The sequence below is a fragment of the Terrapene carolina genome, unplaced genomic scaffold (genome assembly GCF_002925995.2).
Source record: "Terrapene carolina triunguis isolate 2854851 unplaced genomic scaffold, T_m_triunguis-2.0 Scaffold247, whole genome shotgun sequence".
NCBI lineage: Eukaryota > Metazoa > Chordata > Testudines > Emydidae > Terrapene > Terrapene triunguis.
The window spans coordinates 10,862,262-10,877,187 of NW_020664598.1; the positions used below are offsets into that span (position 1 = coordinate 10,862,262).

Genomic DNA, 14,926 nt, shown 5'->3' on the forward strand with positions numbered 1-14,926 from the left:
GTCTCATCTTTCCTCCTCTAGCTGTGGAAAGGAAAGCTACTACAGCCCTAGCTGCCTTGTGCGTTTCCTGCAAGGAAATAGGTGCGTTGAGAATTGATAATGGGATTCTTCTGTTGGTTTAGGGAGGGGTCATTGTTGTCCTGCCCTGTGTGTGCTGGGAATCTGTCTGAGCTCTTGAGCTCAGAGCTCTGTCAGATCTAATAGCCAGAGAAAATTAATAGCTATACAGCCTATTTAGTCTCTTTGGTGGCCCTTCATCCAGGATGGAACTCATGATCTCATTTCCCCAATGCCACATATGCCAGATGGGCTCGACAATCAGACTCCTCTTCCAAGGTGGGAGAGATGTTTGGGAAGTCACTGAAACTTGCCTCCCATTGCCTAAGTGGCTACAGAATCTAGCAGTACAGTAGAATCTAAGCCCTGGTCTACACTACGGGGTTAGGTCGAATTTAGCCGCATTGGGTCGATTTTAAACACAACCAACCCCGTTCCGTCGATTTAAAGGGCTCTTAAAATCGACTTCTGTACTGCTCCCCGGCGAGGGGAGTAGCGCTAAAATCGACCTTGCTGGGTCGAATTTGGGTTAGCGCGGACGCAAATCGACGGTATTGGCCTCCGGGAGCTATCCCAGAGTGCTCCATTGTGACCGCTCTGGACAGCACTTTGAACTCCGATGCACTAGCCAGGTACACAGGAAAAGCCCTGGGAACTTTTGAATTTCATTTCCTGTTTGGTCAGCATGGCGAACTCAGCAGCACAGGTGACCATGCAGTCCCTCCTAGAATCGTAGAGAGTGGAATGTTTCTACGCTCGCCCTATAATCTCCGTTCCTGAGGTTATCGCAGATTAGAAGTCGAAAAAAACGCACTCGCGATGAAAATGTTTTCCAAGCTCATGCAGTCCACCAGCACTGATAGGCACAGCTTAATGCATGGAGGCATTCAATGGCAGAGGCCAGGAAAGAATTAAGTGACCGTGAAGAGCGGAGGCAGGACACGATGCTGAGGCTAATGGGGGAGCAAACGGACATGATGAAGCGTCTGTTTGGGGGAGCAAACGGACATGATGAAGCATCGGTTAGAGCTGCAGGAAAGCCAACAAGAGCACAGATCCCCGCTGCATCCACTGTATAACGCCTACCCTCCTCCCCATGTTCCATAGCCTCCTCACCCAGATGCCCAAGAAAGTGGGGGGGGGAGGCTCCGGGCACCCAGCTACTCCACTCCAGAGGATGGCCCAAGCAACAGAAGGCTGTCATTCAAACAGTTTGATTTTTAGTGTGGCTATAATAAGCAATGTGGCCTTGTCCTTCCCTCCTCCCCCACCCCACCTGGGCTACCTTGTCAGTTATCTCATTTTTTTGTAATCAATAAAGAAAGAATGCATGGTTTCAAAACAATAGTTACTTTATTTCGAAGGGGGGAGGGTGGTTGGCTTACAGGGAATTAAAATCAACAAAGGGGGCGGGTCTGCATCAAGGAGAAACACACACAACTGTCATACCGAAGCCTGGCCAGTCATAAAACTGGTTTTCAAAACCTCTCTGATGCGCAGTGCGCCTTGCTGTACTCTTCTAATCGCCCTGGTGTCTGGCTGCTCAAAATCGGATGCCAGGCGATTTGCTCAACCTCCCACCCCTCCATAAACGTCTCCCCCTTACTCTCACAGATATTATGAAGCACACAGCAAGTAGCAATAACAATGGGAATGTTGGTTGCGCTGAGGTCTGTCCTAGTCAGCAAACCGTGCCAGCGCACTTTTAAATGTCCAAAGGCACATTCTACCACCATTCTGCACTTGCTCAGCCTATAGTTAAACTGCTCCTTACTACTGTCCAGGCTTCATGAGCCATGGGAGCAAGGGGTAGGCTGGGGTAGATGTGACCGTGTGGTGCTGCCGGCTGGGAGAGCAGCACGAGGCAGAAGCCTCCAGCTCGCATGATATTCCAGGCAGGACTGAATCTCCATGAGACGAAACTTAAAGAAGAGAATGACCTGGAGTCTCTGGCTCCCATTTGGTGCTTGAAGAGGAGGATAGCCATGTCTGTCCAGGCGCCCCTGATCGACCTCACCGAGGTCTGCCAGGAGCACCCAGGAGATGTACAACGGCTATCAGTCCTACTGCACCGTCTGCTGCGAAGGCAAGGAGCTGCTGCTGTGTAGCAATGCAGTACCGCTTCTGCCAGCAGCACCCAAGAGACGTACGGTGACGGTGAGCTGAGCAGGCTCCATGGTTGCTGTGGTATGGCGTCTGCATGGGTAACCCAGGAAAAAAGGAGTGAAACAATTGTCTGCCGTTGCTTTCACGGAGGTGGGGGGCCTGACGACATACCCAAAACCACCCACGACAAAGTTTTTGCCCCATTGGGCATTGGGGGCTTAACCCAGAATTCTAATGGGCAGCGGAGACTGCGGGAACTGTGGGATAGCTACCTACAGTGCACCGCTCTGAAAGTCGATGCTAGCCATGGGTAGTGAGGACGCACTCCGCCGACTTAATGTGCTTAGTGTGGACATACGCAATCGACTGTATAAAATCTGTTTCTAAAAATCGACTTCTATAAAACCAACCTAATTTCGTAGTGTAGACATACCCTAGGGCCATGGCTACATTCAAAACGTCAAAGCGCAGCCGAGGGAGCGCTCCCGTGGCAGCGCTTTGAAGTGTGAGTGTGGGGATTAGCTTACAGCGCTGGGGGACTGTTTACACTGGCGCTTTACAGCGCTGTAACTTGCTGCGCTCAGGGGTGTGTTTTTTCACACCCCTGAGCGAGAAAGTTGCAGCGCTGTAAAGCGCTAGTGTAGCCATAGCCTAAGAGTTACAAAATGACCAGTCAACCGCACACCTCATTTGGAATTGGAAGTATGCAATCAGGCAGCAGCTGAGACACACAAAAAACAAACAAATACAGCACAGTATTGTGTTAAATGTAAACTCCTAAAAAAATAAAGGGAAAGTTTAAAAAGATTTGACAAGGTAAGAAAACTGTTTCTGTGCTTGTTTCATTTAAATTAAGATGGTTAAAAGCAGCATTTTTCTTAGCATAGTACAGCTGTGTTAAGTCAATTTTCAGTTGTAAACTTTTGAAAGAACAACCATAACGTTTTGTTCAGCGGTATGAACATTTCAGAGTTAAGAACAACCTCCGTTCCCGAGGTGTTCGTAAGTCTGAGGTTCATCTGTACTGTAGAACTGCTAAAGGCTTTAGGTCACAGATGCTGCTTGGTCCGGGACTTGGCCATTTATTTATTTAATGACATCTCAAAGTGACCTAGATGCTTTGCAGAGATCATAAATAAGCCTCTGCCCCCAAAGAGCTTACAGTCTAATTTTAGACACAGCACAACAGATGAGGTGACAAACACAATAGGGAGAGAATGAAGCAAGGAAAGATGAGGCACAATATAATTAATTATGTTACTCAGTTTAAGGCACATGCTCATCTTGGTGGTTCTATTAATTTTTAATATAAGATACAGTGATTGTAATTGGTGCACTTGTTATTGTGGACATTGTTAAAAGGAGGGAGTTTTCAGGAGGGATTTAAATGAAGAGGTGGTAGTGGCTTGGCCTGACAAAATGAGGAGGGTGTTCCATACATAGGGGGAAGCTTGAAAAAAGGAATGGCAATTTTTGTGGGACAGTTAAACACAGCATCAAAGGCCCTTTTAACCTATAGATTTCTTTCCGAGACTTTACACTTCATACATCTACTGCTTTGTCAATATTTGTAATTTATTGCATTTAATTGTAAGGCCCACATCTTGCAAAGACTTATGCACTTTTATACACTGTGAGTAGTTTCATTGAAGGCAGTGGAACTAATCAGTTTGTCAAGTTAAACAGATGTGTGAGTCTTTGCAGGAATTGGTCATAAGATCAGAGTTTTAGGTAGTCCTCTATAATTTAAAATACTTCTTTTTTTCCCTTCAGACTTTCAGAGTGGGGAGTGAAGGGGTAGGGGAGGGATGGAGAGAGATTGGTGGTTTTAAGAACGTGATGCAAACATAATAAAGCATACTTTGTAAATAGTAGAGGCTTACCTAGTTTACAGGAAGTCTCATTAACATTCTTCCTCTGAGACCACTAGTTAACCAATGTGAGTATGAGAATTCAGGTCTTAGTTTTCCAACAGGTTAATAACAATTTTTTTTTTTAAATGTAAAGAAAAGAGATTCTGTGTAAGAGCACCGGTTGTAGTGAGTTCGCTTCCTTGAGTAAATATATTGAGAGGGATATGAATCAAATTTTAAACTACTATTGGGGGGGGGAGGACAATCAAATGTAGAGCAGTGCAGCAATAAGACATTTAATTTGTAGAATGTCATGTTTGTAATGCCTGACTCATGCTATTATGCTAATTTAAAAATTGTTTTAATAATACTAAGGTTTGAAATCATGGGAGAAGAAGAAATTGCTTTCAAAATGATCCGCACCAACGTTTCTCATGTAGTTGGCCAGCTAGATGATATAAGAAAAAATCCCAGGTACACATTAATTGTTTTCTATGTTTTGAGATTGCTTTATTTTCCCTTGAGACAGCTTCAAACATCTCGTTTTATAGGGTGTTTTTACTAATATTTATTAGGTGTAAGGCAATTGTGAGTAAAAAATTACTTTTTAAACATCAGGTTGCAGTCTTAATCATAAATAAAAATTATTCTGTCACTAGCACTGCAACTTATTAACTATTTTCATTCCATACTTTTTCTGCTACATAATTTTCATATTTGTAATGAACTAGAGGTGTTGAATATTCTGGAAAACATGATGAAAATTGTGAAGACCTTTCCTGCAGTCATGTAGAATAACTTGTGTATCTGACTTTTTCATTCACCACTGCTAAACTTTTATATTTATAAAACCATTGGAAATTTGCAGAAAACTTCAGCTGCTGCTGAGAGTTTAATCTTGAATAGGATTCTACAGATCACAAACATATCACCTCACAGGCTTTAAAGAATTGGCCACTTCGTGATCTGTTTTGTACATATATTTAAATTATATATGAAACATTTGAAGACACAGAATATTACAGTATGTAGGCATTTGTCTAAACATTTTTTGAAAGATCCTTTGTTACCAAATCAGTGTGCTGATTTACTGTGTATATAGTGTCAAATGTTCTGCCCCACCTACCCACCGCCTCAGGATATTTCTACACGGCCTGTGGAAGCAGTGAGTCTCTGAGCCCCGGTTGACAGACTCGGGCTTGCGCTATTGCGCTGCAAATAGCTATGTAGATGTTGCAGCTCTGGCTGGAGCTTGGACTCTGAAGCCTAGAGAGGAAGATGGGCTTCAGAGCCCAAACTCCAGCCTGAGCTGCAACCTCTACTCAGCTATTTGTAGCACCATAGCATGAGCCTCGTGAGTCTGCATTCTGAGTGTCCCTGTTGTGGGCTGCTGCTCGCTGTGTAGACAATACCTTCAATTATAGTTAACTCTGCAAGGAGCGGAAAGAAAATAGAAATGTTCCCCCTTTGCTCTTACACTTCTGGAGTAACTTGCAGGTGGCATTATTTATTAGAGTAGGACATGCAGAGTCAAAAAAATTGAGTTGTAGTCCCAGCTTGTCCATTGATTCAGTATCGGAGCTTGGGCAACTCACTTAACTTCTCCCTGTCCTGCTTTCCTCATATGTAAATGTAATGTGATACTTACCCAACTTTGTTAAGCCTTATCCAGTGCTTTTCATCTGATGACTTCAAAGTATTTTTTTTTGCTTATTTACTAATTCATGTAAAAGGTTTTTACAAAGTGCTCCAAGCAAGGGAGAGCTTTGTGGTCTAGGCATCAGTTTTGGCCCAGAACTATTGGACCTGCAGGTTCAAATCCTGAAAGAATTGAACTAGTCCTTCCATCTTGTGAAGAAAATTAATAAAATTCCATTGTTTGCTGTCCGACAGTCCGTCGGACAAAACCTTGAAAACAGAGGTGCTTTCTATTCTTGTTGGATATTAAATATCCATTTGATTTGCCTCATTCTACTAAAACAAAATATCTCTTCTGCTCACTGTTGTGTAGAGCAATGTGTGCCAGTTGTCCTGGTTGCCACACAGATTCTAAGGTAATGGGCAAAGTATAAAGATCTAGGTAGACAGTGTCCTTCACCCCAGAGAGAGTAGCATGGTGATAGTGAAGCTTTATGTAGGTAGCGGGTGAACCATTTTTAGATCTTTTGGAAGGCCAGGTGCTAAATACATGCAAAATATTATTTTCTCCACTCTTTGAAAGACACGTTCTACTGTATAGCAGCTGACTGAGCCCATTTCTTAACAAAGGTTAGCAGTTACCAGGCATATGTTACCAGATACTTTTTCTCCAGAGAAAGAAATAAGGCTCTTTTGTCTTGCAATATAAATAGGGCACAAAATCTTGCCTATATGTAGGAAAGGGCATTTTGCTGCCAAATGCCACCTCAGAGTGGCCAAGGATACACAGCTGTCAGGCAGACTATATGCTTCTTCAGTTACAGCAAATCGCACTACCTAGATCTCAACGTCTTTCTTTGTACTCTATATAATGGGGCATTGTGGGGATCCTGGTTTATTGGTGATTTTCATATACATTCTAGAGACAAGGTGCGTGAGGTAATATCTTTTATTGGACCAATTTCTGTTGGTGAGAGAGACGAGATTTCGAGCTACAGTGTTTACCAGTAAAAGTGTGGGTTTTCTTTTTCTGACTACCAAACCTTTAAGCTCAGCCTGGGGTCTGTAACCCAAGTTATGTTCTGTCTGGCTTATGTGTCATCACCAGTAAAGGTTATCCGGGCCAAATTTTGCCCTCAGTAAAACTATTACCTTCCATTGCTTCACATGAGAGCCTCTGAAAAATGCAATATAAATGGTTAAACTGTTAGTATTGTGCTGCAGCACCTAATACAGTGCAACTCAGTTTATCATTTATGATATTGAGAGAATAACATGCATTACTAGTGACCCATGAAACTGTCTTGCTGGTGTTGTAATTTTGGGCTTCTATTCTTTGTGATCTTTATAATCAACAGAGGGCTATGAGATGACTCACTCTTAAACAGCTGCCATTAATTCCACTAGAGGGCAGTGCTGCACATAGACACATGGTACAGGACAGATGCAAATGTAATATGGTGTTAGGTACAACAGATATTTGGACTTCTTGCCACCCTACGTGCTCAGTGGATGAGGAAGGCCTTGACTTCTAACACCCGAAAAATGAATCAGATAATGCAAAGATAAGGAGTGCTGTTACATGTATTTGAGTATATCTATATCCACCAAAAATACAGTTTGCAAATAGGATATATTTCTTTTAGTATAACAACAAAGCTAACACTGACTCTTCATTTTTCTAGAAAATTTGTTTGCCTAAATGACAACATTGATCACAATCATAAGGATGCTCAGACAGTGAAAGCAGTGCTTAGGGATTTTTATGAATCAATGTTTCCCATACCATCTCAGTTTGAACTGCCAAGAGAATATCGGAACCGCTTCCTTCATATGCATGAGCTTCAGGAATGGTAAATTTTACAGATTCTTCTTCCACATTCTGTGTGAGCTATTGTGTTGTATCAGCATCTAACTCAATGTATGGAGCAGCTGCTGAGGGGTGAGTGCTGGACAGGCTCTGCAACTGCCTCCCCAGGGCCTTACACACTGCTGCTCTCCTCCACGTCCCCCTCCACAGGCCTCACATGTGACCCTTTAGCACATTCTGACAACCCAGTGTTGAAAAACACTGGGTTTAGAGCATAATGAAGTGTTGTTAGAAGTCCAGTTTTAGCTACAATTGAGTTTAAACCATGTTTAAACACAGTGGCCTTACATTTGAAACTATATACTGTGGATTGGGCCCAAGAGCTGTTCCAGCATGCTACTAAAGCAGTTAGCTGGAACCAAAGAGAGGTATGATAAATATGTCCAGACCTTATGATGTACCTTACAAAAAAGCATTTTGCTTTTTAAACCAAGTTATATAGGGGTAAATTGTTACACAACAGTGGATATTTTTTCCTCTTTATCTGGATATTTTTACTCCATGGAATGTTAGGAACTTTACGATATGTCAGTGCAAAGGTACAAATGTTAATATATAAAACTCTGTTTCCATCTTTGTACAGGAGAGCATACAGAGACAAGCTCAAATTTTGGACCCATTGTGTTTTAGTGACATTGATTGTGTTTACGGTCATCTCATTTTTTGCTGAACAGGTAAAAGTTATAATTTCATCCAAATACCCAACTTTAGTAGTATACAGTGTCATCTCTATAAAATGAATTAATTTTTTTAGAGGTTTTGAGCAATAGCTGAAGTACTGTTTCGTGGCATACGAAATACATGTAGTAAAGAAGTTTTGGAACAATAAAGGAAGGAAGACACCATGACCAAAGTTTTCAGAAGTGATTCATGATTATGGGGTGCCTCATTTTTCAGGTGACTTACTTGCGATTCCTTAAAGGATCCTGACTTTCAAAGGGTGAGTGCTGAGCACCTTTTGAAAATCAGGTCCATTTAAGGTGTGTCAGTTTGGGTCCTCAAAATACCAGTCACTTTTGAAAATCCTAGCCTGTAAATATTTCTATCAGCCAAAAGCAAAGTAAGATAACACTAGGAAAAATTGAAAAAATACTAATCAGCTGGTCCAGACAGTATCCAACTTAGGGCAGAAAGCATCTGATCCAAAGCCCACTGAAGAAGTCATTAGAAAAGACTCCTGTTAATTTCAGTGGATTTTGGATTAGGCCCCAAAAGAAAAAGTCTCCAGTTCTGCAAACTGAGAATTATTTTATGCACATGGGTAGTCCCTTTGAACTACAAAATAGTCAGTGGAACTAATCACATATTTTTGTTTGCAGGATCAGGGCCTTAGATAACAAACTTATCACTGAAAATTATGTTTGCCTGTTATGTTTCCTGTTGATAAACCTTATTTCCATTGTAGTGTTTGTATTTGATGGAAAAAAATAATTGAACCATGCTGTTGTCCAATTTCTTTTCCTGTGTATCTGTTCTATGTTAATCTTGTTCACTCTTTCCATGATCTGATGAGGAGTGTGATCCTTGAAAAGTTGCCCATTATATTTTTATTTAGTCCTATAAAAAATGTCACCTACAGCTCTTGTGTGTGCTGCCCCTCCCCAACACTCCCAGTTTGCAGCTTTTTTAGCTACTGGAAACTCCTGCTGTATAAAAACTTGGCTTAGAAGGTATAATAAATTGATTTAGTGCAAGGACTAAAGCTCTAAATTTTATATTTAAGAACAGACAGATTTGTGGTAATCCTCTTGTAATTAATTGTGCCCAGTTATTTTATTAAGCTAGTTAAAATATGCACTTTCAGATTTAGTATATTTATCAGTCTTGGAAATAATCACTCACTGTATTGTTCCAGTGTTCTTGACCCAGACATTGACAAATCTAATAGAGACACCTTAGCCTAATAGAAGAGAGTTTGAGTAATTGCTCCCTTCCTCTTGTGTTGTGAAAAAATTGAGGGTATAGTCTTTTATACTTGATTGCTATGAAATGGTCAAGGTTGTATGGGGTTAGTGGGAAGAAAGTTTGATGACCTGTTCCCCTTTGATGCTTGGGAGAACTAAATATTAATTTTTTTTTAATCTTTCAGCTAATTGCACTTAAACGAAAACTTTTTCCGAGGAGGAGGATCCAAAAGGAAGTCGGTCATGAACGAATCAAGGTTTAGAAGATCTTTGCTTGGAAATCAGTCTACCTCAAGATGTAATAAGCATTTAAAATTGTTATTGGAGAAGTGTCTTTATGATGTAACATGTAGCTAGTTTGACATGAAGAAAAAAAGTCAAATATCTATAAATTATAGCCTTCATGGCGCTGTGTGTAACACGCAAGCTCCTGACGTTATGAGACGGGTGTGGGGGGGAGTTAGGAGTGTGCATTGGCAGTTCTCAACTGGTTTTACTTTACAAGCATTAGCTCACGGATATGTTATCCTTTTTATAAAAAGGGTTACTGAAACAAACCTAGCTGCATTTAAAGCAGTGGACGTTGCCAGCTAAGTATAATGTTGGAAAGTTAAACTGTTCAGGATTAATTAGAAAGATGTCCATGACCTTGCATTCCAAAGCATTTTGCAGATTGCTGAATTAATCAATACATTTGTGTTGATGCTGCTTTTCCATTTTTAGAAGTAAAACAGAGGATAATTGCTTAATTTCCCAATTAGATATAGTCTACATTTAATGACATTTACATTGTTTAAATACACCAACAATGCAACCTCAAATTGGTGGTATCTAATGAGGAATTTGGATGATATATATCCTAATGATATAATCAAGAATCAAACTACCGGTACTATTATTTTAAAGATTTTATTTCTCACCTAATTCATTAAATTGCCAGGAATACTGTGGTATTGTTTGTAGGCCTAATTACAAAGAGAGAGAGCTACAGTCAAGTAAAAGTAACTAGGATGTTATTTTACAAGCATTGTAAATATACAAGCAAAAGTGCCTCACCATATGAATGAGTAATGTATTGTTTTAATGTTGCATTGTATTAGAGCAATGTTTCATTTCTGAATTTGGTAATTATATTCTCATATGAGAATATAATGTTTTAAAATTTGGACAGGCACAGGCAATCCTGTCATACTTTGTTAAGACAGGTGTCAGGGTAGCAAGATTTTTAAGGGGGAGACAATACTGAGACTCTTTTCAAGCAGATATTTTTGACAGAGCACTTGCAATCATAGTTATTAACAGTAGTCTTCTAAAATCACTTCACTAATTATTTTGTAATTGGAATATGAGGTATACAATGCATTGTGTGCTGTAAGATATTCAGTTTGTTTTAAAAGAAACTAAAGTCTTGTGATAAACAATGAAGTTATTTTGGTTTATTCTGTTTTTGCTCCAGAGGAAAAGAAAATACATCCAATTTAGTAAATTACTGACACCTATTATTCCTGTAGACTTTGCTTGTCATTAGAAATAGTCAAAGGTAACTCTAATTTGTTTTCACATTATCCAGTGCATACACAGATTGTTAAACCAAATAGAATCTAATTTTTAAACATTTTAAAATATAAGCATTTGTATTTTTCTTTTTAGTATTTCATACTAGAAGACCCCAGATATATTTAATATGCTGTGACACGTTAAAGTAAACACATAGCATATAAAATAAGCAGTTTATATCTGCCCTACTTTCAGTTGTCGAAGTCTTCTATTTTGGCAGAAATGTCAAGGATGGTAGAATACTTCAACAAATGAAATTACAGGAAAGCCAGGATGAAATAAAGTTAGATTTTTAAAACTTTTTATTTCAAAAAGACACTCACTCTCAAGTAGATTAAGTCCAAAATTTGATCTACCTTAAAATTGTTTTAGTATTCTGCATTGTATTTTTTTTAAAGTACTTGAGTACAAGAAATTATTAAAGAAAAATAACTACAGGGCCAGTTTTTCAGAACTGTTGGCTAAGTTACATGTGCAAATCATGAATTTCCATATACAGAATGCCCGTACATTTGTGCAGTTTAAGCAAACAGTTTTGAAAACTAGGTTCATATTATTTTGTTTTATTGCACCAATAGCCAGCCAGCCAGCAGACAGAGCATAAATTAACTGACAAAATTTATTTCCAGATCTGTGTCAATGTCTGTGATAGTGATATCAAAAAGAAGGAAAGCAAGCAGAGCTGAAAAAAATTGGGTGTAGGAGGAAAATATTACCCCAATATTTGGTAAATTGGAAAGGACAAAACTAGTGAAGTAAAATATTTCCAGTCTTCTATGAGGTTAAAGAGCAGAGAGTAGAAATCAAATGATAAATAAAAAGTTCTTGACAATATATTTTATCTTTTAGCTCACTTTTTAGAATTTTTTATGTAATTGTAATGTAGTTAGATAAAATAATTGGGAGAGATGAAAACTTTATTAAGACCATATTCTGACGAAGAAGCATATAGATTCACTACATGGTTTGATAGAAATAAAATCTTAAATTACTTTCTCTTTCTGGAATTTTCTGTGCAATATGGTTGTTACGAGCAATATGATTGTTCTGTGCCATATGATGATCACCACTTCATAAATCAGGATATCACAAATATGCTACCACTATAATGTCTGCCAGCAGCTGACAGCTTATTCATATCATTTTTGCCACAAAGGTCATATCTTGTCATCTTATTTTAAAAACATTTACTTTTGAAGTGACCTGTTTCAAATACAATAGCTCTTAAAATCAAAAGAAAATTTTATGCTGAAATTAGCATGTGAATCCATATTAAAGTCCAGAGAGAAAGGACTTTCAAAACTTTGCTACATTAAAAGCTTTGGATCCTCTTAATTGCATCACTTTCTTCTGTAGTAAAATTAGTGACTATCACCTGTTGAAGACTACTTTTCCTGTAACTAAAAAGATTGTCTCTAGCATTTGATCCATAAATAGTAAAATGCATGTCATAACCTTCTAGCTCAGGGTTTTTTGGCTATTGTCCATAACTTTATCAGCAAGGAGTCACTTGAGGCAGCAAATCTTCAGATATGAGACGTCAAACAATTTGACCATGAACATTAACGTAACATTTGCTAGTATAAAGCTAAAAATTGACTGCACAATAGGCTATTAAGGCCTCAGTCCAGCAAGGATCTCTGTGTGGGTGAACCCTTGCATCTGCACAAATGTCCTTACAGAACTAGGATAGATACCATTTCAATATATTGAGATAGGCTGTCTTTGTGAGTGCCTTTGGAATAGAGCAGGTAAATTATTAGTAAAATTGAAAAATTATCTATAAATAAATCACATTTTAAAAACATTGTTTACATTTAAAATGTTTTGATAGTGTCAGCTTTTTTCCTTATTCACCATTAGCAAAGTATTAATAAATTTAACATTTTATTACCTAGTGTCTCAAGGGGCCTTTTTTTAGGGCCTGTTTCAAAGCCCAATAAGTTACTGGAAGTCTTTGAATTGTCTTGAGAAAGCTTTGGATCAGGCTCTAAGGCCCTGATTCAGCAAGATATTTGAGCACAGGAATAATCACATTGAAGTCAAAGGGACTGCTCATATGGTAGGCAGGTGCTTAACTACTTCCTAAATTGGGTCCTGTGTGTTTCCATTAGAAACCACATTTAAGGAAGTGAGATGTTAAATAAAGTATTAAATAAGGAAGAAATATTAAATAGGTTCAGGTAGATTTTCAAGTACCTTTTGTAAAATCATTGTTAAATTGATTATGCTGGTTTTGAATCGGTTTGAAAACTATAGAAATATCACTTTATAGATCTTTTTTTTCCTAAGTGTTAATCCAAAAATGGTTTGTTTGTTTTTTTTTGCAAAGAATGCCACTGACTAGAAACAAGATAATACAGTTCATTTTCTTCTTTCTTTCATGAGTTTTTAGATATTTAACATAGTCACTGTTTTAGAACTGTTAACTTGAAGATTCTGTCAGGCTTTCTAAAATATAATGTCTTTACCCTAAAAGGAACTAAATTTGTGCAAGAGCACTCTCTTATTTGATGTCACCAGTAAAAAGAGTGACACTGGAACCAGGAAAATTCTCATTATTTAGTAAGTTGTAGAGCTTGTTAGAGGATGTGAACCTGTCTTGAAGAATGTATGGATTGCTGAAAGGGCTGAATCTTCAGGCTTTTATATACTGTGAACTTGATGGGCATAGCTATAGCACAGAATACTCTGCAGTAGCTATTCCAGAATAACTCCCAGTGTAGACAAGGTCTTAATCTTCCAAAGAATATGCATCTGTAAAAGAAAAAAAATGTGAGCAGCGTTTTTGAACTTAGAGAAACTTGTGCCATGCAGTGACCTCCACAAATGTGTTTTTGACAGTTCCCTTTGTAAAAATCGCATCATCCTTCTTCCTGTTAGTTTTACTGTGATTTCCAAGTTTTCAGTGGTCTGAATAACTAAAATCCCATTTTTTGCACATGGTTGATCTTCAACTACTTACATGCTTATTTTTATTCATTTCTAATTCAAGCTATTACAAAATCAATTATGCATGGGTGCATTGTACAATAAAACATTTCTGGGTGTTGATTAGTGTCTACTAGTGTATTGTCTTGTTCTATCTTTGCTTGGTGTGTCTTTTCTGGACCTTCAAGGAAAGGAGTCTATCTTTTCTATTAATTTACATTTACCGTATACATTATATTTACCACTTCTGAAATTCAGCCACCTTTTAGATTGATGGTGGCAAACATCCATTGCCCAGCACAATGTACAGCAGTGGCAGAAGGCAAATATTGGTCAGACACTTTTGTGAAAAATGCCTAGGGATATTTAATATCCATGTAAAGCAGAAATACCCTGTGGAGGATAATGAAGGTGGGTTTGGTCCCTGTGTTTAAAATGTATGTGGATACATGGGAGGGTGGGTGAATACGTATGAATGAAGAAGTGGATGCATAGGTGCCTGGAGATGAGCTTGCGGTGAGTGAAAGGGTCTTGTGGTGTTAGGGTGGCTGGATGTAGATACCCATAGGGAGACGCACATATTGACCAGGAGCTGGTGTAGGTGAATCAGACTGGATTTGGGGGCTATTCAGTCCCTTTACCCAGGTTCTATGAGTGAGTCAATGTCCTGGAGCACACAGGGCACAGGTGGAGGAGGAAAAGCACCAGGATTCACCTTTTGGGGGAGGAGTGGGATGAGGGAGAAGTGACTGGCTATGGGAGACAAAACTATATTGTGAAAGTTCCCCTAAGCACTGAAGTGAGTGTGGCCCAGTGTGGGTTGAGGGGAGACCAGGTTTCTGTGCTAGGGCAGGGAAGGCACTTACTGCCCAATGCTGTTGTTTTTGTCATGCTCCAATTGGTTTAGAGCTGATGAGTCTGGAGGTGTGTGGTAAAGGAGGAAAAGTTCAGTACTGCTTATTTGGGGGGGGGGCAGAGAAGCTGGGCTTTGAGGGGATATGAGTGTGTGG

General features: G+C 39.2%; 2 protein-coding genes across 3 annotated transcripts in view; both read left to right on the plus strand.

Moving 5' to 3' along the window:
• The window catches only part of GNPTAB (N-acetylglucosamine-1-phosphate transferase subunits alpha and beta), a 70,724-nt gene that overhangs the window by 50,170 nt on the left and 5,628 nt on the right, over positions 1 to 14,926 (plus strand). Inside the window, exons 18-21 of one of the 2 annotated variants that reach the window (XM_024208149.3) lie at positions 4,392 to 4,490; positions 7,340 to 7,507; positions 8,108 to 8,198; positions 9,614 to 9,726. In XM_024208149.3, coding sequence (XP_024063917.2) covers positions 4,392 to 4,490; positions 7,340 to 7,507; positions 8,108 to 8,198; positions 9,614 to 9,691 — 436 coding nt within the window. In that variant the 3' untranslated portion in view covers positions 9,692 to 9,726. Of the gene's footprint in view, positions 1 to 4,391; positions 4,491 to 7,339; positions 7,508 to 8,107; positions 8,199 to 9,613; positions 14,038 to 14,926 lie in introns of those variants that run through there. The other variant, XM_024208148.3, reaches the window with a different exon arrangement.
• The window catches only part of SYCP3 (synaptonemal complex protein 3), a 26,901-nt gene continuing 21,616 nt past the window's right edge, over positions 9,642 to 14,926 (plus strand). The window contains exon 1 of the mRNA XM_024208152.2: positions 9,642 to 9,726. The gene's annotated coding sequence lies outside the window, so the exon portion shown is untranslated. The remainder of the gene's footprint in view (positions 9,727 to 14,926) is intronic.